The sequence below is a fragment of the Trichoderma atroviride genome, chromosome 4 (assembly GCF_020647795.1).
Source record: "Trichoderma atroviride chromosome 4, complete sequence".
NCBI classification, from domain to species: Eukaryota; Fungi; Ascomycota; class Sordariomycetes; order Hypocreales; family Hypocreaceae; genus Trichoderma; species Trichoderma atroviride.
Window position 1 is genome coordinate 4,640,264 of NC_089403.1, and position 19,898 is coordinate 4,660,161.

The 19,898-nt window shown below is 51.5% G+C and overlaps 9 protein-coding genes across 9 annotated transcripts; 5 read left to right on the forward strand and 4 right to left on the reverse strand.

Annotated features, from left to right (window-relative positions):
- Positions 1 to 29: 29 nt before the first annotated feature.
- TrAtP1_008927 (uncharacterized protein) lies at positions 30 to 1,949 on the forward strand (the record flags this gene model as incomplete). The annotated part of the gene is made up of 3 exons (XM_014086455.2): positions 30 to 1,113; positions 1,173 to 1,673; positions 1,735 to 1,949. The coding sequence occupies 3 exons, from the start codon at positions 30 to 32 to the stop codon at positions 1,947 to 1,949; spliced, it is 1,800 nt and encodes a 599-aa protein (XP_013941930.2).
- Positions 1,950 to 1,980: 31 nt separating this feature from the next.
- TrAtP1_008928 (uncharacterized protein) lies at positions 1,981 to 2,157 on the forward strand (the record flags this gene model as incomplete). The annotated part of the gene is made up of 1 exon (XM_066114102.1): positions 1,981 to 2,157. The coding sequence occupies one exon, from the start codon at positions 1,981 to 1,983 to the stop codon at positions 2,155 to 2,157; it is 177 nt and encodes a 58-aa protein (XP_065970195.1).
- A 540-nt stretch (positions 2,158 to 2,697) lies between these two features.
- TrAtP1_008929 (uncharacterized protein) lies at positions 2,698 to 3,748 on the forward strand. The gene is made up of 4 exons (XM_014087112.2): positions 2,698 to 2,802; positions 2,983 to 3,094; positions 3,194 to 3,291; positions 3,400 to 3,748. Exons 1-4 carry the CDS (start codon positions 2,763 to 2,765, stop codon positions 3,486 to 3,488), a joined length of 339 nt encoding a protein of 112 aa, XP_013942587.1. The 5' UTR covers positions 2,698 to 2,762; the 3' UTR covers positions 3,489 to 3,748.
- Positions 3,749 to 4,041: 293 nt separating this feature from the next.
- Positions 4,042 to 4,929, forward strand: TrAtP1_008930 (uncharacterized protein). The gene is made up of 2 exons (XM_014087113.2): positions 4,042 to 4,424; positions 4,506 to 4,929. The coding sequence occupies exons 1-2, from the start codon at positions 4,276 to 4,278 to the stop codon at positions 4,519 to 4,521; spliced, it is 165 nt and encodes a 54-aa protein (XP_013942588.1). The 5' UTR covers positions 4,042 to 4,275; the 3' UTR covers positions 4,522 to 4,929.
- A 691-nt stretch (positions 4,930 to 5,620) lies between these two features.
- Positions 5,621 to 8,872, reverse strand: TrAtP1_008931 (uncharacterized protein). The gene is made up of 2 exons (XM_014087114.2): positions 7,268 to 8,872; positions 5,621 to 7,214 (listed from the first exon to the last, which is right to left on the reverse strand). The coding sequence occupies exons 1-2, from the start codon at positions 7,573 to 7,575 to the stop codon at positions 5,831 to 5,833; spliced, it is 1,692 nt and encodes a 563-aa protein (XP_013942589.2). The 5' UTR covers positions 7,576 to 8,872; the 3' UTR covers positions 5,621 to 5,830.
- Positions 8,873 to 11,357: 2,485 nt separating this feature from the next.
- On the reverse strand, positions 11,358 to 13,250 carry TrAtP1_008932 (uncharacterized protein). Its single transcript, XM_014087115.2, has 3 exons — positions 12,602 to 13,250; positions 11,866 to 12,525; positions 11,358 to 11,803 (listed from the first exon to the last, which is right to left on the reverse strand). Exons 1-3 carry the CDS (start codon positions 12,663 to 12,665, stop codon positions 11,562 to 11,564), a joined length of 966 nt encoding a protein of 321 aa, XP_013942590.1. The 5' UTR covers positions 12,666 to 13,250; the 3' UTR covers positions 11,358 to 11,561.
- Positions 13,251 to 14,119: 869 nt separating this feature from the next.
- TrAtP1_008933 (uncharacterized protein) lies at positions 14,120 to 15,344 on the forward strand (the record flags this gene model as incomplete). Its single annotated transcript, XM_014087116.2, has 5 exons — positions 14,120 to 14,233; positions 14,300 to 14,399; positions 14,525 to 14,969; positions 15,034 to 15,083; positions 15,142 to 15,344. 5 exons carry the CDS (start codon positions 14,120 to 14,122, stop codon positions 15,342 to 15,344), a joined length of 912 nt encoding a protein of 303 aa, XP_013942591.2.
- Positions 15,345 to 15,942: 598 nt separating this feature from the next.
- TrAtP1_008934 (uncharacterized protein) lies at positions 15,943 to 17,211 on the reverse strand (the record flags this gene model as incomplete). The annotated part of the gene is made up of 4 exons (XM_014087117.2): positions 15,943 to 16,010; positions 16,063 to 16,797; positions 16,858 to 17,112; positions 17,181 to 17,211. The coding sequence occupies 4 exons, from the start codon at positions 17,209 to 17,211 to the stop codon at positions 15,943 to 15,945; spliced, it is 1,089 nt and encodes a 362-aa protein (XP_013942592.2).
- Positions 17,212 to 17,922: 711 nt separating this feature from the next.
- TrAtP1_008935 (uncharacterized protein) lies at positions 17,923 to 19,585 on the reverse strand. The gene is made up of 2 exons (XM_014087118.2): positions 18,144 to 19,585; positions 17,923 to 18,080 (listed from the first exon to the last, which is right to left on the reverse strand). Exons 1-2 carry the CDS (start codon positions 19,349 to 19,351, stop codon positions 17,990 to 17,992), a joined length of 1,299 nt encoding a protein of 432 aa, XP_013942593.1. The 5' UTR covers positions 19,352 to 19,585; the 3' UTR covers positions 17,923 to 17,989.
- Positions 19,586 to 19,898: the final 313 nt, after the last annotated feature.

Consider the following 19,898-nt stretch of genomic DNA (forward strand, 5'->3'; position numbering starts at 1 on the left):
CCAACCAGATCAGTGCCATTCTCAAGTGCATGGGAGCCCCCAACGTCTGGATTGACTTGTCGCATGTCGAATGGCGTGTTCGGCTAGGCCAGATCCTTTGGGGCAAGCCGCACGGTGACGAGTTGGACGACAGCACCGCCATCGTCGATGCAGAGAGTTCGGCCGAGCGGGCAGAAGAAAAGTATTGGCTACTAATGCAGATTTTGGTGTCGTCCGAGTTGCTCATCCGCCTGGACGCAATTACTGACGGCGAGGAGTATGGGGCGGCCCATTTCAGAGCCATTGACGTTGTTCAGTTTGAGAGGGCCGCCAATGCTTCTGTCAAGTGGTCTCTGCTTTTAGCTCGAAGCTGGCTGAACAACATTGAAATCCTGCGAGAGGACTACGGGTCTTTGGCAACACGGCCTGAACCTCGTCGTGGAAGCAGCGGCGTTGCGCCCGGCTGGCTGGCGTCCCTGGCCAGTAAGATTTCTCTCCACGACCAACACAAGCACGGAAACCGACCCCCGTCGCCGCCTCATTTCTATACCATCCGAGGAAGATACGGCCAACGCCAGGTCGAGGGCCTAACCCACTTTGCGCGAAAACTCATGTGGCCAGGTATCGACGGCTACGAGAGACGCATTTCGGAAAAGGTCCAGAAGTTGGCTGCGCCGTCGTCATTGCTGCAGCCCCCGACGCCGACGCCCTACAAGAAAGAGCCCGAGCAGGATTCGTACTTTGGTGCCTGGGATGTGACATGTCAGCGCGGACATCACAAGGAGCGAGCCCGGGCTAGGCGGCGTCGAATGGCGGCAGCGCTGCACGAGTCTGGCTGGCTTTCCAAGTCCTATGTGTTTGGGCTCATGATGCCTGGAGATGCCGTGAGCCATTTCCTGATGGCGACGTTGCTCGAGAATGATAGCGAGGCCTTGTCCAGAATAGGTTCGTTTGCCAATTTGAGCAGCGGCTTCGTTTACCACGACAAGAGTTTCTGGAGCACATCTTGCATTGTCGGTCGAGTTTTGGCGGCCGGCAAAGGATCTGCTGAATGCATGGGATGGATTTCGACAGATATCATTCCCGAGGGAGTGACCGAGGGGTGGATTAGCATTGATGTCCACGATGTTGCCTGTGAGTTGATATTTCCCATGTCCACGTTTGCGCCTACCCTTTTACTGACCATTAGCCAGCCGACCTTTCGCAGCTTGGGAAGAAGGGGAGAATTTGGGGCAAGAAACGAGTCGAGCGCGAGTCTTATATCCTCGGTAACGGCGATGAAGAGTCGATTTCTCCCGCAGATTTTATAATCCCTCACGAGAACAATTACGCACCCTCTCCGCCGGGTGTGTTTGTCGAGCTGCAGTCGCTGGAGCTCGATACGCCAGTGGCAGAATGTGTCCATCCGACACCTCTCGCGGAGATTATAGCGACTCCCATCCACGAGAACCACAGAGCCCCGGATCTATTGTCGTACCCTGCCAAGATCAACTTCTTTGTGTCGATTGATGGAGAGAAGACCGAAACGATTACTCTTTCGCTGCTGTACGACATCAACTTTGTCACCGCACACCCGTGTTCCCCGTCTTCGCGGGTCAGGGTCCTCAAGTCTCCTTCCAGCCCGACGCTGCAGCAGATTGACTTTACCGGCACCAATGCGTTGGGCGCCGGGTCTCGGTCGATGTATCGAGCAGGTAAGCATCTTGTTACACTGGATAGATCTGATGTCTTTCGGTATGCTAACGAAAATGGTAGGCCACCCACTGCACAAGTATTATAATTACACAGTTATCCACATCTCCGAGCTTTTGAAAAGACGAGATGCCGAGCTCTCGGACCTCCTTACGCCCCCCTGGCGGGCAAGCCGCTCAGAATCAAGTGCTGGTAGTCGATTGCATTACCAACTTCTCTTCGGTGCCAACGTCACCGGTTGCCGACCGCTCGGACTCGCCTGGCTCTTCGCCTATTGAGCGCAAGGGAAGCTTCTCGGCAGCGGCCAAGATGCACTTTGAGTCTCGGAAGCGGCAATTCGGCTCCGACATGGAGATTCTCATCCGAGCTCTATGCTCTCAGAGAGGATGGAATGCCATCATTAGCAGGAGGAAGCGAGGGTGCCTGGCCTGCGCAATCCGCGAGGCCGGAGCTCTGGGTTGGAAACTCATAATCAGAGTGCCATGAGATGAAAATATGGCGTTTTAAATTGAAAAAGGCATCAGGAAAAGCCTCTGGGAGAACAAAAAAAGGAGATCCCAACTCATAATGGAACAAAAGAAAAAAATACCCCTATTTCACGGAGTTGAACTTGGCGATGGCGGGAGTTTTTGAGATTCGGAATATTTTTTGGAAGAATTTTTTTTTTTTAAATGTTGAGCGAGCGAGCGGAATTTTGCTGTATGATAGTCAGGGTTATTAACTGCGAGTCGCAGGTGTGATTCTTGCAAAGATGAGACGAGAGCGCCTCGAGACCGATTGGGAGAGTCTTTTCTTGCAGCTCGACTCGGCCATAAGAAATATGAATGGAACCGATATAATAGTGTCTTGACGATTCTTCCTTTGCTCCTCGTGAAATCCCGGAACAGAAAGCGCTGATAAAGCTGGACCCAGCCTGATGTCGAAAAAGCAGCGGAGCGGCTTCACCCACAATACGCTAAGCCTAGCTGGGGTCGCCAATTGGAGCTACCTAAGCTGCTCTGAATTCCTCCGCATTGCCTCGTGGCCACACATTGGCGCAATCATCACCAGCCTCGCAGTCGCCAGCAGATCCCATCAAGTCACTATAAATCATGGCGCCCAACACCAAGGACATGCGACGGCCCGACCTGAGTAAGTTGCTGTTCCGCAATGCCTTTTTTGTCTCTCTTCTCTGGTCTCTTCCCCCCGCGCATCCCGCAGCGTGGCGATCGATTTCGCTTCATTCGAGCTGGTGCTTGCGCCGTCTACATGCCATTGTGTTCAAGACTGTTTGAAAGGTTGTAGCTGACTTGTTTTTGATGATACTTTTAGTCGTTCCGTATCAGGAGCCCAGCGTCAAGGGCGAGGTGACCGATTTCTCGTCTACGCTTTCGTCGACGCTGCCTATGGCGGCCATGTTTATGCGAAATAAGTTTGTTGGATGGTACGATACACTTGACGATACCTACACATTTACTCGAGACGAAATATAGATGCGGAGGGAAAATTGTGTGCTGATGTATCAATGTGTGTGTAATTTTAGGATTGCCGTTGTGTTTTCCATCCAGACTTGGCTGGGAGAGAGCGAGGATAGCCAGAAGAGCGGTGGCACGCCGGGTTACTTTTCCGTTGGCATGTCAGGTATGTTTCTTCCTTTCCCTTCCACCTATTATCCCAAGGGAGGTCCCATTGGAGGATGAGAGAAAAGAGCATTTTGCTAACGAAGATTTGGGGGGGAACTTGTTATAGCCTTGGCTTTGGCGGTGACATATCTGCCTTTGTTCATTCCTCCTCCTGGTGCGAAGACGACTCCCCCGCCTCCGGCACCGTTGCAATAAGGGATATTTTGGACCATGGGAATTATGAGGCTGGTAATGGGAGAATGAATGATATTGGGGATACTGGAAGAGACTGATGAAAATATCTTGGGTTTGGCCAATTTGAAGGTGATTATTTGCGAGGGCTTGTTTAATAATGTGGCAATCTACGTTGAAGTATATATACAAAAGAATCTGGACAATAATGAGGCGACTCATATCTTATGGTGTTGACGGCTACGGGCGAGGTATAGTCGGTGTGAGGCAGCAAATGCATTGACTCTTTTCAATATAATACACTACACTTGACAAGTTTACATATGCACCAGCCTTAAAAGATTGTTTCAATCCTGCACAATTGGCATGCATCTCAGCCTCGCAAAAACTAGACGTAAAGACTGTTTTTCCCCCCCAGCCTTGCAGACATCCCAATACTAGCTGCTAAGCCATGTAATAATCTGCAGCGCTTACCGGGTTGAGGTCGGCACCTCCTGCACGCGATTGGCCCCAAACGCCACGGGGGCAGCGGACCAGGTCCCTGAAACTGAACTTGACACGAGAAGCGTCTGGGCATCAACTCCTATAACCGCCTTTTTCTCTCTTGTCGCTTCATTCTTTCTTCTTTATTTTTCATTCTCTTTTTTTGTCTTTGGTCAAATTATATTACAAACTTAACTTTTGGGCTTCTTCTGCTTTTGCTTCAAGGGTCTACTATATCTTTCATTTACTACACAAACTACAAGCCTTCATTTCCGCATCTCGCACTAATACGACCGGTTTTAACCAACTCTTCACCTCAACAAGAAAAATGAAGACGACTTTCTTGCTCGCCCTGCTCTCAACGGCAGTCTCTTTTGCCGCCGCCGACATCGTCATCACGCCGGTATTCGCGGACCAGGTTGTGCAGAAGCAGGCTGGAGATTGCTTCTTTGGCGTTGTAACGCCTCAGGGATGCGCGTATGTCTTTGTTCCTCTCTTTTCTTCTTCTAACTACGTTTTTCTATGTGAAATTTCGAAAGGCTAACTTTAACTTTGTAGACCTCAACGAGGATGAGAGAAATAATGTGCACGCTCTGCAAAAAAATGGACATGCACACACAAAGATTGCACACAAATCATGAGGCAGTCTCACCCACGCGTCGATATACGACGCAATGAAATGGGGGCACGAATTTAATCCCAACGTCAAATCATTCATAAAATCTTTTTTTTGCCTCGCTGCGCGAAGCTAAGAGTTCACATTGTGAGAGGCGGATAATTACTACCAAGGCGTTTTATTGAGCGGAAAAGAAAAGGCATTGCGACGACGAGTTGTGTTAATTGCCTACTATGGAGTTTTTTTTTTTTTCTTCTCGCATTTCTTATTATACCGTTACATGCCGTATACACAGAATCAGTTATACTTGAGAAGGATCTTGTTGGAAGCAGATCTAGATACCCAATTACATACGTTGATTTCTCACTCATCTCCATCGAAGTTGTAATTCATAGTGACGTGCTGCTACTGGGACAGGCGTGCCCAATGTGTCTTTTCTTTGCTTCAACGATCTAGACGTAACAAGCCAACTATACGAAAGTAGTCAAGTCAAACAAGAATGTCTAAAGCTTTCCAATCCTATAACCTCGTAAAGATAGCGGAGATCCATCTCCATTATAGACCAACGCATTACCCAAAAACGCCACCGTCTCCAATCACAACACACTCCATTCTCGACATATACAAATTCATTCCTCAAAAACGTGACACCAAAATAACCGACAGACAAAAATAAACATGAGAGGCAAATCTCACCAGAACCTCTCATTTCGTATCCCTGCCCCTGCTCAGCGCCAGCAGTAACAAAAAAAAAAAAAAGAGCCCCTTACCCACAGTTCCCACCTCGTAGCGTCAGGTCCGACACTGGTGCAGCCCCTTGGGTGCTGGGCTCTGAAACCGCTTTGTTCGAGACGAGTTTCGCGGTAAATTGGCCCTTGGCCGCAAAGTCTTTCCTCCATGTCTTCGAATTGCCAGTTGCATCGTTTGCAGGCAGCAGTATAGCATAATCTTTGGGTCTGTTGTATTGTCAATGTCAGGCTGGGTTGGCGATGCTTGAGACTCTCTTGGATTTCAAAGTAAATCACTCTCACGATGCAAAGTAAACAAAAATGATTTTAAATGGTATAAATTCGATCCACTGTATACAAGTATACTCACTATTCCTAACAATCCAATAAGCTACATATCATGTCGCAGACAAATAAAATAAAAAAGAAGAAATCTCCTTCCTCCCTGATCTCCCCGCGATTGGGGCTGTAGATAGGCTTAGTCGAACACCGACTTACAGCCCAATAATTTTCCATCTCCGTACATATCTCATAACATCTCATGATGATGCCGAAAGGGCAGCAACACAAGCAGTGATCTGGTTGTTGCAGTCACCGACTGAAACACCACTGACTGACTTGCTGTTCACAGCATCAGCGCACTGGTTGTTCTGAATGTCACAGGCTCTCTGGGCAGCAGCAGCCTTGGTCGTGAATGTGTTGCCCTGGACTTCAAAGGGTCTATCGGCGTTGCCAGACTGGGTGACCGGGGGAGCAGCAATGCCTCCCAGAGCGTTTGCAGTAGTGGCACCACCGGCTCCAGAGGCGGCGTTGGAAACAGCAGCAGCAGAGGTAGCGGCAGGAGCACCAGTGGCAGCAGCAGCATTTCCAGCAGCGACGCTGGTAGCAGCCTGGGCGTTAGCTCCCTTGCCACCCTTGCGTCCACCACGTCCACCTCGACGGCCACCCTGACCAGCTTGACCGGTTTGACCAGCTTGACCAGCTTGACCAGCCTGGCCGGTTTGACCGTTCTGACCAGTTTGACCGTTCTGACCAGTTTGACCGTTGTTCTGACCCTGACCGTTCTGTCCAGTAGCAGCGGCGGTACCGTTGTTGTTGTTATCTCCAGTCTGAACGCTGCCAGTGCCGGCGTTGTTTGTGGAACCAGCACCGTTCTGGCCCTGTCCGTTCTGTCCGTTCTGACCAGCCTGTCCGTTGTTCTGGCCCTGACCAGCCTGTCCGGTCTGTCCGGCCTGTCCGGTCTGTCCGGCCTGTCCGTTGTTGTTTCCAGCGCCAGCGTTGTTGGTGCCAGTGCCAGCATTGTTGGTGCCAGCATTTCCGTTGCCGTTGTTGGCGTTGCCGTTGTTGGCGTTGCCGTTGTTGGCGTTGTTACCGTTGTCGCTAATGGAGAAGCGGACACAGTCATCCTGAGCACCACGCTGAGCCACGGGCATCAGCACAGGCTGGTGGTTGGCAGCAGCAGACATGGAGCAGAGACGGTAGTTGCCGGCGGGCAGACCACCGTCAACCGTGGCAGAAAGCAGGCCGTTGCCGTTGCCAGCGTCGTTGATACCCTTGAAGAAGACAAAGCTCTGAGGGTCAAGGGGCTGGGAAGGGGTCTGGCTGTCGCCCATGCTCTGGACGGTAACGTGAGTGTGGCCGATAATGTTACCGTTTCCATCAACGTCCTGGGGAGCTGAGTAGTATGTGGTGGTGGCGTTGGTGAAACTACCAGGGGCAAAGTTGATCATTTGCACCTGGATGTCGAAAGTCTGGTTGGAGGCAAGGTTGTCGCCGTTTTGGGGGTTTACGAAAAGAGACGAAACCATGTTGTTGACGCCAGGAATGTTACCCATGGGGATACCATTGCAAGAGCCCGTCTTGACTTGCAAACCGTTGGTGAGAGTCTTGCCCTGACAGAAGTTGATGAAGTTTTCATTGTCACTATACATTGATTAGCCATTATCTGATGTAAGACTGGATCCAGAGATACTCACGTAGCCGAAGCGACCTGGCCCTCGCCACCAGGGTTGTTACCATCTTGCTGGGAACCAGTCTGAACAAGGTTGGAGTTCAGCGTCAAGCTGGCGCCACCGTTGTTTGCGTTGCCGCCCTGGTTGTTTCCCTGGTTGGCCTGGTTGTTTCCCTGGTTGTTGCCCTGGTTGGCCTGATTACCACCGTTGTTACCACCGTTGCGTTGGCGTCGTTCTAAAGCGCGGCCGAATGGAGATCGTCGCTCGATGGAAGCAGCGTCAGCCAGAACAGCCAGGCCGACAAGGCCAGTAAGAACATTCTTGATTTGCATATTGAAAGATGTAAAGAGAAATGTTTTAAAAAAGAAGAAGAGGAGAATAAAAAAAGCTTGGGGTTTGAAATTGAGAGAATGGTACCAGACCAGAGTCGAAAAGAGAGAAAATGAAGTGTCACAGACACAAAGAAAGAAGAGAATGAACGAAAGAGAAGGCGAACGACCAGGTCGCTTAAAGGATTAAGGAAAAGGAATGGTTGGAGGATGAGGAGAAGAGAAAGAGAAACAACAGAGGGGGGGAGCGAGGCCATTATAGCTTCGAGACGCCAAGGCCTTTGGCGTCAATGCAAACCGCAGATACGGAGTCGAAACAAGACATCGGGAAGCCGGCACGACTAGGGATTGGGAACAGCGGCGCTTCAGTTCCAGAAACAGAACGGGGAAGCCATCCACTTTCATGAACGGATGCGGTTCCATGAGCCTCAGACGGTTCACGACAGATCCGAGGGACACGACCAGGGCCAGAGACCGGGGGTCGCTTTTGGCTTACAGGCCGCCCTGGCTAGACTTTTGGAGCGAATAGGACGGCGGCCTAAAATGGCAATTCAAGGATCCAATGCCCATAATGACGGCGCGGTGCAACCAGGTGCGACGGCATTAGCGCTGTCTGAAGAGTCTGGGCTTCGAAACAGCCTCCGAGAAGGTCTAACCGCCTCTCCACGCAGGTACAAGAGATCTGCTGGGGCTCGAAAAGCCAGGGTTTCTTTGGCTGATGGAGCTCGCCCAACCTATTGTTTCTGCTTGTACTTTGGCCTCCGTACTAGATTCTAGGTCTTGTGCTAGGGCAGTACGGGGTACCTAGTCGATTTGAGCTATGAGCAAAGTTGGTGGAAAGAGTAGGAATAGAGGTGTAAGTCAAAACAAACCATTCACTTTGTACTTTGTCCCACAGGCAAAAGACACAGCAGCGCCTTTGTACAGTGGGCAGCCATCCAATGCCACAAAAGCCTCCCGCAGTGCTCGTGTGAGCCCGGAATTAGAGTTATTTCTCCAGGGTCTTCAGGCGCCGTGGCAGCTCGGCAGGCGGAGTGTCAAGGCCGTAGCTGAGGTGAACAGGCCCCGGCGCTGTCGCAGATTAAAGTACGGATGCCACTGATGCGGCTTCAGGCGTCTCGGGGGCGGCTGTGGCCAATCAGGAAGCCAGATCGACAGCCTCCATGTGGCGCTTCGCGTTTCGGTTGTAGGCGACACGGAGAGCGCCCGAGCACTGGCTGTTTGAGGGGCTCTGCTCTGCTCTGCTGAATTCGAGGGTAATGCAGAAGCAGCAAGAGTCGCGATGTTGAAGAATTACTGGAATCAATATGTTGGTTAGGGAATGGGCGAACAGTTGATCCGAGGCAGCAGCACGTGGCTATTGTGACCGCAGGGCTACGCGAGGAGGTGCTACAGCACGTTTACAGCGGGCATGCGCTACAGCAGCAGCAGCTTACAATTTACAGAACACCAGACATCAACACCTAGGTAGGTAAGGATATAGGCAATGAATCTCATGTATGATATCGACACTCACCAATAAAACAACACCGTTCGCTCTCTTCTGTATACACATGATAGGTGGAATTTGGGGTTAGAAGCTAGAGTCTGAAGTGAATAAGAGAGCAAGGCATTTGATTACCAGCCAAGGTCCTAGAGCAGCAAGATCGATATTTACATCCACCCCTGCAGCTCCCCATTGTCATCACTTACCTAAGGGAGTTATAAGGAGAGACAAGCATGTTGATACAGCTACTACCGCCTTGAAGCGGCATCCTCCATGCGGTAACCCATAAACGTGCGCAAATGCACACCTTCGAAACATCCAGAAGTGGAACTTTGACGATTGGTTTATGTCTTTCCTCGCAAGAACAATGTCAGCCAAGCATTGCTGGCTTGGCATTTCCGCAGCTCTATTGCCTGTGAAATGCTTAAACCCACATGATGTAACCCTCTCCTGTCTTTCTGTTTGGCGCCCTGTATTGTAAGAAATGGGTGGTCTCGCAGCCAGTAAATTGCAGACGGGCACCGCAATGCATCGGCACAGGGTGGCCCAGATCCAGGGCCGCATTGATGTGGAGGTCGGTTGTGATTAGCAGTCATTTCAAAGCGATGCGCTTGGCTTTGATAATCAAACTCCTGTACGACAAGATTAACAGCGGCGGCCGAGAAGCCAAGCTATTGTCCTACGCGAGGGCACATGTCAGGGGCCGTCGCGAAGAAGATTAGTCTCGAAATCCGTCCATCTCAAGTTGATGAATCCCGAGCCTCAGCTGAAGGCCGTATATTGGCTGGGCTGGTTGCTCCGTATGACAGATACTATTGTAATGATGGGGTAGGAAGCTTGTTTCATTCCTAGAATCTGCCAGAATCGCAGAAAGTGGCCGCAGACAAAGGACCTCCAACTCGGTAAATCGGAACAATCACCCCAGCTCTGTCAAACTCCTTTTCAAGGTTGTTAATCTCCTCTGCACGGTCATTTTTGGCGTTGCTTATATCCGGGCAAAATGCCCAGGCACAGCTCCGCTCGACACGTTTGTGACAAGTCCCTTTTGTTTCTTCGTATCGAAGAAGGAGAGGAAAAGTCCTTGAAACTTCAGGGGGGGCCTGCGCATAGGCGCAAAAAAGGACAGAGGAGGGATAGGTGAAGAGAGAATATGAAGATGCCATATTGAAGAGATCCACAGTGCCGTTTGCCGGACGTGAAACACCTCCTTGGCGCTCGCTAAACGCCATCTGAAACAGCGCTCTGCGGCCCAAAACAGCGCGCCGTGCTGTGGCTGACAGCTTCTCGAGGAACGTCTATTCCCGGTCTCAGCTTCTTGGCAAAGGACGTCATCGGACACACAGAAAGCGTGGTGGAATGAGGAATCTTTGAGCCTAAAGGTTGCCGTTTTCCGTAGTACGGGGGGTCAAGGCTTCTGTGGTGGCCGCCTCGCGTACCCTGGAACGAAACAGGAGGTGGAAAAAAGGAAAAGACACAAAGGAGATGCGATTAGTTTGAGAAACATTTTGTCTTGGCAATTCCAAATCTAGGCACTAGATTGGATCGAGTTTCTCTTTTGGGCTTTTGAATGTTGCATAGTAGTTACGTTGAGGCGCAAGTCTAGAGTGTATATTCTTCGTATAAACGAGGCCATTCAGAATCTATAGAATCCTCAACGCCCACGGGTTAAGAACTGATTTCAGAAGCTTCGAAAGGCATAAAACCTAAAAGGCGGTTAAGAATAGGCATGATTTAGTTGCTTTCTTCTGGCGGCCATTGCATCAAAGACTTGTAAAGTCCCTAATGTCACCCTCAGCTGTATCCACGACTCAACTTGGCATATATAGGCATACCGAATTCTGCTCATCAAGCTAACAATGTCTTTAGGATCGATCAGTGTGACAGAGAACGGCCATCGTATAATGTATGTCAAAAATCCTGCAGCTGATTGAAGATGTACAACAACAGGTATTGAGAAAGGTTGAAGACTACGAATACGCCAATCTATTGTAGACAGAGGATATTGATTGATACATGTCTGCCTATCCGTGAAATAGTATTATCTAATTTATTAACATATACAACCCTTGAGAGACTTAAGAATGCTGTGAAGGAAAGTGGCGCGACATGATACCTGTATGCACAGTTAAAGGGGGACTTCAATGGCGAAAGCGGTGCATGTGAGATTGTTAGCAACGAATCAGCGATCTTATCTGTTAGTATAAATGAAGGCCTGGGGGAGGAGTAAAAATGCTGTGAAATTGAAACGTGATACCCATAGAATGGAGATGCGTCAATGTGGTATACCATGCTCCAATGATCAGACGCGAGCAAGCACACGCACATTTTAGCTCAGCTACTGCATGAACTGTGCCAAGACGAATATTCAGTAATTGTTCATTTACCAAGAATTGCTAACCAAAATGATGACTGTGTATCCAAAGGCACTATACTCGCCTGCTACCCTTTATGAAATTAATGGCAAATTAAAAAAGCCAAGATCCCCCCTTCTATGCATACTCTATTACAGCTCGCCAATCGGCTCCTCCATAAATTCATCCAAAGGCTCTTCCATGTAGTCTTCTGTAGGCAGCTCTCCAGTGTAGCTCGCCTCTAGCTTCAGGTATTGGTCGACAATCTTGTCCAACCAGGCTGCCATACGGTAACCGGCTCGGGCGACTTGCTTTTCGAGCATAGGGGCTGCTTTTTCGTAGTACTCGCCGCTCAGCTCCTGGCCAGCAATAGCCTTGGGACCTTCAGGGAAGACTTCAAGTCGACAAGGTTAGTAAAAGAGCTATAGTCTTGCGCAGAAGTTGGGCTTGACCTACCATACTGGCACACGAGCTTGTTACATTCGCGTGACCAAGCCAATGCCGTCTCTTCCGGGTTGCTAAAGTCCAAGTCCGCCAGCCAATCGTCCTTTTCATCTGCGTAGATTCCGCTGTTGATCTTCTTTGTAAGATCTGCAGACCACTTCTCCGCCCAGGGATATGGTTTTCTACCACGCATGCCGAGCCATTTCTCCGTGATGGAGCTGTCCCAAACGTGATGCAGGTTGAAATCGCGCCCATTCCACAAGACATGGATACCGTTTCCACCTCTTGCGACATCCTCGTTATGCAGCGGCTGGTGCAGGTCGCCGACGAAGTGAATGACGAACTTGGCTGCCTGCGCTCGTCGCCATGCCGGCAGGGACGGGTCGACGGATTGCTGGGTGTAGTTGGCCAGAGCGGTGATGACGCAGCCGCCTTCTTTGCAGTCGCGCTCAAAGTCGATGTTGCAGTCCTCGGGAGGGCTGTCGTGCGCATCGATGAAATGGAAGTTTTTGGTGAATCTACCCCATTGTGTGTATCTGATCGAGTCGGCCCAGGAGGCTACCTTGGCCATGTAATCGGCATCTTGGCTACCGAGGAGCTGCTTCAAGTAGGCTTCTGTCGTATTGGCGACGAAGTTGCTTGCAACAAAGGCTGTCGTTATGTGTCCCAGACCTAAGTTTGAAGAGCGTCGATGTTAGAAAGCTAGTGAAGATGATGGATGGTGCATCACGAGGGGTCAAATACACACCTCCCCAAGCCATAGCCCCTGGCAGGGAGACGAGGCTGTAGGCCACAGCATTTGAGAGCTTCATGGTGCGGCAAAAGCGAAGTAGACGCTAACGAGAAGGCGATGCTAGTGATGGAAGCAGGTTCTATTCAATTCTTCTAGATGGAGCTGAATGATGAACAAACAAAGAATGAAAGACAAAAGGATGACTGTTGTAGGACAAAGGTTGGTATGAGGGAGAGTTTGGACGGGAGGGACCAAGGGAGTGACGCCTGAAGCTACCCCGGAAGATTGACGCTCTAGCGCTCCGCAGTTGCGCACGGCACTTCCAGGAGACGCCCGAGCCGGTCGGCCGCCAATGAGAGGCACCTCAGCCACTGCGTGCGGGAGATGCTGCCTACCCGCGTGCACAGTAGGTATTTGACCTCAGCTGCTTAGCACGTACACAGGCCGTCTAGAAGGATCACACGCGCTTTGGCGGCGCATCAGGTGCGCGGGCTCAGCACATGTGCCGGCCCAAACGGGAAGTGGGAGCTGCTGCAAAGGCTGGGGCTGGGGCGAATCGTAGCGGGCCAGTGTTGTCACTGCAACTCCGGCCTCGGCAGCGGTGACAAAATAGGCGGGACTGCAGAAAAAGATGGATACCATCTCGCTGGTATAAGTCTTCCAGATGATGGCACGAATACCTAGGTTTAGAGGAGAGAACAATAATAGGAGAGATAGTGATGTATGGATATCAAGGAGATGCATAAATCGCTGCATTCACCTGCCGTGTTCTGGGATCTTGTCTTGGATATTTACTGCAAAGGCCTGCCGTCTTACCGTTCCGCTTATTGGGTCTACTGCTTGCTCGGCACCGCCGCAATTGAGTTTAGAATTGTATGCAGCTGGAGCCGTACAGCTTCTCGCCAGAAGACGTATTGTGCGCTCTCCAGATAGAACATTGTTGTCCTCTGCCATGCAGTGAAACAGTGACACGAGGCTCTTGAAGGCGCACATCTATCAATATCAAATCAATGCATACCGCCTCTCTATCTCGTACCACCTGCCCACAACACTGCGAATCGCTTCACCCAGCAAAAGTGTTTGCAGAATGACGCACCCAGAGATAGCGCGCGCACGCTCCCCGCCGCTAACGCCTGCAAATGGAGCCCATCCGACCCTGATCTCTGCAATATGCGTGTCTTGTGCAAGATTTGCTTTCTCCTAGTCCCGGCCGCAGCCAGCCAATGGGCGCCCGCGGCTCTATCGCTGACCACTGCGATAAGCAGCCCGCGATAAGGCCCATGGCCGCAACGGATCCCTTCAGCTCCTATGACTAGGACCGATGATCTCGTGAGGCACCCCGACCGGCCGATGCCCTGCAATTCCCACATAATCTCGCCCTCTGCGCCTCCTAGACATTCCTCTTCTTCGCTCACCAACCGCTGTATCACTCGATTTTGTGAAGAAAGCGAAAACAAACCGTCCATTCTTTGTCGTTTGTGCCTGCGCGCCGAGGTGCCGAGATAACGTTTTGAGTCAATCTGCTGCCATACCATGGCGTCTCTGGCGATGACCGTGGTGGACGAGGCAGTGAAGAAGCTGCCTCTTCACCAAGCTATATCGGGGATCTTTGGGAGCATCAGCATGGCGGCATGGATATGCGTCATTGTACGTATCGCATCTACTGGCATTTTTTATAAAAAATGCTGTGGTAACTAACAGTTGTCTCTGTAGCTGCCTCAGATGATTGTCAACTACCGAGCAAAGAGCGCCGACGGGCTGAGCATAACGTTCCTGGCCGTGTGGATGCTTGGCGATGCTACAAACTTGATAGGTCCGTATGGAATAGTATTTGCGAGCTCCCAATTTCTGCAAAGAGCAAAAGAAAATTCCTCTGCTGCTAGACACCCGCGCGGAGAAGGGCCATATGCGAGGCTAAGCTAACCCGCGAATACTTAGGCGGACTCTTGACAAACCTGGCGCCAACAGCAGTGGCATTGGCCATGTACTTTTGCGTCGCCGACTTCCTCCTCATCTCGCAGTGCTTATACTACAACACGGTCAATGCTCGCCGAGCTGCCCTGGCGGCGGAAGAGAACGAAGAAGCGCCCCTCCTTGGTGAGCGACACGCCGCGGCGCATCGCCACTCGGTATCGAGCGAGGATGGCGGCAAGATTGGGCCTGCCGGTGACGAGCTGCTGGAGCGCTCCTCGTGGATGTCCAACACGGCCAGCCTGATTGGCGTGTACGTTGCTGGCTTCATTGGGTGGTATCTCTCTTACAAGGCCGGCGCATACAAGGAGGCGGATCCGGTTGTTTTCAACGCCGCGATGCAGGCATCGCCGGACCTGCTGGAGAAGATTGGTATTATTCTGGGATACTTTAGCGCAGTGTGCTACCTCTGGTATGCTTTTACACAGTCTCATACGCAGCTCACAGTACGCACCAGGCTAACTCTCCCGTTTTAGTGCCCGAGTTCCTCAGATTATCAAAAACTACCGAGAAAAGTCATGCGAAGGTAAGAAGACTGATCTTAAGCTGACCCCTATGCTGTTGTACTAATTGAGTTTTTTTAGGCCTCTCCATCCTATTCTTCATGCTCTCCCTCACTGGAAACCTGACCTACGCAGTCAGCATCGTGGCTTACTCCCAAGAGAGAAAATACATCATCAACACGATTCCCTGGCTCATTGGATCGCTGGGCACCGTGGTCGAAGACGGCACTATTTTCGTGCAGTTTAGGCTATACGCCAACAACAGGCGAAGCACCCAAGCATAGTCTCAGAATTCCCGGGTGGCTGGGAGTTGGACTTTGGACTTTGGACTTGAGCGAACATGGAGACGATTCGTTTGCTCGGATTTTTGGCATACTTTGGCATCTGCTTGTTTGGGTTGTACGGGTTGAGGCGTCGCGGTGTATTCACTTGGGCGTTCTGGGACGTTTAAATGGACAGATTCTGCATGAATTGTGTCCACATTTGTTTGGATTTAGGGAGCATTCGCATTTGGTGCGAAGAGAGACTTTCTCACCGCGGGGTAGTCTCTTTTGGATAGATTCTTCTCCAGAGAGCAATCGTATTGGTTTCTTTTACCCTATACCAGCTTGAATACAGTCATTTATATACTACTCTTGAAGTAGGGTAATAGCTATATATGTAGTATCTAGGCCTGATTATATTCTACAAGTGTCTAATATATCAGTGTAAACCGTAAACTATCATCCTCAATAGAGATTAATGCATCATCTTATGAGCTACCATGTGCAGAGGCCAACATCTGTTTGCATCGGAATATTCATCTATTCAACCGGATAACTTTTGATATGTATACACATACATAGGTCCAAAAAGGAGAAGGAAGTCTTGAAAAAAGTGTGATTAGATATAGCCCTTGAGAATGGCAGCCTCAGCATTCAGTATAGATGAGCCAGCCGCTCCAATAACCGCTAAGAAATCAAGTCAGTCAAGCTGAAGGATATTGAGAGAAACAAAACTTACTGTTGTGGCTCAACGCAACAAACTTCAAATCAAAGATACCACTCTCGTCAGCACGCACTCTGCCCACGCTAACCGTGTATCCTCTGCCCAAATCACGATCCAGTCTCGGCTGCGGCCGGTCGTCCTCGTCAAAGACCTTGATGGGCGGGTTAGGCGCAGAGGGACATCCCAGCTTCTGAGCCTCGGAAACGTACGCCCGCAGAGCCGCCTTGCACTCCTCTGGCGAAGGGGGCGGCTGGCGCTCAAACTTGAGGCTCACGCAAGCAGTGTGACCGTCCATGACGGCCACGCGGTTGCACGACGCCGAGACGCGCAGGCCGCTCTGCTCGACAAACGCAGTGCGCCCCTCGTCAATGGCGCCGAGGATCTTCCTGGCCTCGGTCTCGAGCTTGTCCTCCTCGCCCTGGATAAAGGGCACGACGTTGTCCATGATGTCCATGCTGGACACGCCCGGGTAGCCGGCGCCCGAGACGGCCTGCATGGTGACGATGCTGACGGTGGCGATGGGGCCAAAGGCGGCCTGCAGGGCGGCGAAGGGGATGACGAGCCCGATGACGGCGCAGTTGGAGTTGCAGACGAGGAAGCCCTTGGACAGCTTGTGGACGGAGCGCTGGTGGGGGATGAGGTCGAGGTGAGGCAGGTTGACGGTGGGCACGACGAGCGGGACGAGGGGGTCGCGGCGGTAGTTTTTGGCGTTTGAGAAGACGGGGATTTCGGCCTTGAGGAAGGCCATTTCTGTTTTTTATTAGTTGACTGTTGGTATTCATAAATAGTCGCTGCGAAGGTTCGGCTTACCAACATCGCCCGCGACATCGGAATCGAGCCCGCTAAACACCACGTCGCAGTCCTTGAACTCGTCCGGGCGGCACTCCCGCACGACCATGTCGGCGACGTCGCCAATGGGCGAGGCCTGCTTCCATCGCACGGCGTCCTTGTACTTCTTGCCGGCGGAGCGCGACGATGCGCCGATGGCGTGCAGCTCGAGCGTCGGGTGGCCCTGGAGCAGGAGGATGAAGCGCTGGCCGACGGAGCCAGTGCAGCCGAGGACGCCTGTGAGGGGGGGAGTGCTTGTTAGTTTCTGATGCTGTGGGAGATGAATTGAACTCACTTCAACGTACCGCACTTTTTGCGAGGGGATTGCGCTGACATGGCGATGCTTGTGCTGGACGGGGCCGGTTCGGAGCGTGATGCGATGTTGCGCTACAGCTGGAGAAGAGGCTGAAGGAGGCCGTTGGAAGAACTGTATATGGCTGGATATAACTGAATGCTAACCAAAGATTCAGCTTTTGACGGCAAGCAAAATGTCTAAACCAAATAAAAACAAATTATTGAAAAGGTAAGAAATTGACTGTTACAGGTTGTTGGCTTTGACTCGGAAGCTAAAGGCACCCCCACTATGACTTTTTATCAATTGCTGTCCCCCGCCATCGGAGCGTCGTTGTAAGTCAAGAGTGGACCGGCCTTTTCTTACTATTACTAGAAATTGCATCACTTACTCAAATGCCTTTTTTTCACTCCCTATGGTCTATACATATAACTGCCGTATCTATAGTCTCGAGGAATGAAACCAAGTGAAATGGAGACTCTATGGTATCTGGGTGATTTTGCAAGAACTAAAAATAGCTTGCAGCCGTAGGATGAGTGTTGCTTATTCGGGCGGTATATTTTTACTTTTCGGACGGTATATTTTTGCTCTTCGGGCAGCATACATTTGAAGGTTCGGCCGGTATATTTTTCAGTTTGCGCAGCATCTAACCCAATTAAGCCTACCTGAGGAAGAACGTTACAAGGTATCAAGGAAGATTGTCGTCGCAACAACATCATGGCAAAAATGAAAGAAATTTAAAAGAATTTGAACTTTTTTTTTTCCAATTTCTAATTTGGTTATACATCTATTAAATAAGCCATGTCCCGACGCAAATGCAAATCAAGCATTGGCATACTGCTTGTTAAACGCCCGTCCAATAACCATTCTTCGAATCTCCGAAGTACCAGCTCCAATCTCATACAACTTGGCACTAAAACACACAAAAGTCAGATCAATCCAAACTTCAAAAAAAGATAAAAAGCATACAACTTACTCTCTCATCAATCGAGACGCGGGCATCTCCTCAACGTAGCCCATACCTCCCAGCAGCTGGATAGAGTCGAGCGCAACCTCGGTCGCCCTCTCGGCAGCATACAGAATCGCTCCGGCGCAGTCCTCGGTGCGAATAATGCCCTGCTCGTCAACCTGGCGGGCAGTGTTGTAAGTGTACGCACGCGAAGCCTGCAGCTTGGTGTACATGTCGGCCAGGCGGCCCTGAACCAGCTGGTTGTGAGCAATTGGCTGGCCAAACTGCTTGCGCTGGTGGCTAAAGGGCAGGGCAACGTCCAGAGCAGCCTGCATGAGGCCCAGAGGCCCGGCGCTGAGAACCAGACGCTCCAGATCGAGACCCTCCATCAGCACGCGGACACCGCCGTTGATCTTGCCGAGCATGTTCTCGCTGGGCACAAAGACGTTTTCAAACATGAGCTCGCCGGTGTTGGAGCCGCGCATGCCCATCTTGTCGAGCTTGCGCGCGCAGGAGAAGCCCTCGGCGGCGGTGTCGACCAGGAAGGCGGTGATGCCCTTGGATCCCTTCTCGGGCTCCGTCTTGGCATAGACGACAATGACGTTTGCGTCGGGGCCGTTGGTGATCCACATCTTGGATCCGTTGAGCACGTAGCCGCCGTCAACGGGCTTGGCCGTGGTTCTCATGCTGACCACGTCGGAGCCGGAGCCAGACTCGGACATGGCCAGGGCTCCGACGCTGGTGCCGGCGATGAGGCCCGGCAGATACTTTGCCTTTTGCTCGGCATTGCCGTTGAGCGAGATCTGGTTGACGCACAGCTGCGAGTGCGCGGCGTAGCTCAGGCCGATGGATCCAGAGGCGCGCGAAATCTCCTCCAGCACGATGCAATGCGCCTGGTAGCCCATCCCAAGGCCGCCGTAGTCCTCGTCGGCCGTGACGCCCAGGAAGCCCGCCTCGCCCAGCTTGGCCCACATCTCGGCGGGGAAGGCATTTGTCTTGTCGGTGCGCGCGGCGAGCTCTTCGGGGATCTCGCGGCGGGTGAAGTCGTGGACGCGTTCGCGCAGCTCGTCGAGCTCTTCGTGGGACGGCGGCTCGAAGCCCTTGGGGTGTTTCTGGGAGTGGAGGCGCTTCTGGCTGGAGATGGAGGACGAGAGCAGTGATGGGCGGAGGAGCGATGATGAGGGTGATGGCCGCGCTGGGCGGGCGAGTCTGGAAAAGGCCCTGAGGCTGGACATTGTGGCGGTGATGGTTGATATGGATAAGAGAATGCCTATATGGTGTTGCGACTTGTGCTATGTAAGGTACGTCACTGTATAGATCGATCGTAGATCTAGATGCTATCTGTATAACAGCGGGGGGGAGAAGCACAATGAGGGGAAGAAGAGATGCAATGGAGAATGAAATAAGAAAAAGACAGAAAGATGCAAAATTGAAATTGGGAAAAGAGGAAAAAAGGAGGAAATAGCGTGACAAGTCAGAAAATGACCAAGAAGAAAAAGAAATCTTCATGGATATGAATTATTAACCCCCAGGCTAGCTGCTTTGTGCCGGTTCCCTCGCAAACAATCGCTCTACGCCTGCACTAAGCCGAGGCGTCTCTGCCCCTGCCCCTGCAAGCTGCAGCTTTTCTCCCCAAAACGGGCACCTCGGCCACTACAGGCTTTACCAGCAAAAAAAGAGCCGCGCCCACCCCCAGCTTTTGGGCTCGGCTCAGCGCGGCTTGTGGCGGCCCGGGCGCTGCAACGCTGCGAACAAGCCGAAAGGGCACAACTGACGTACCTG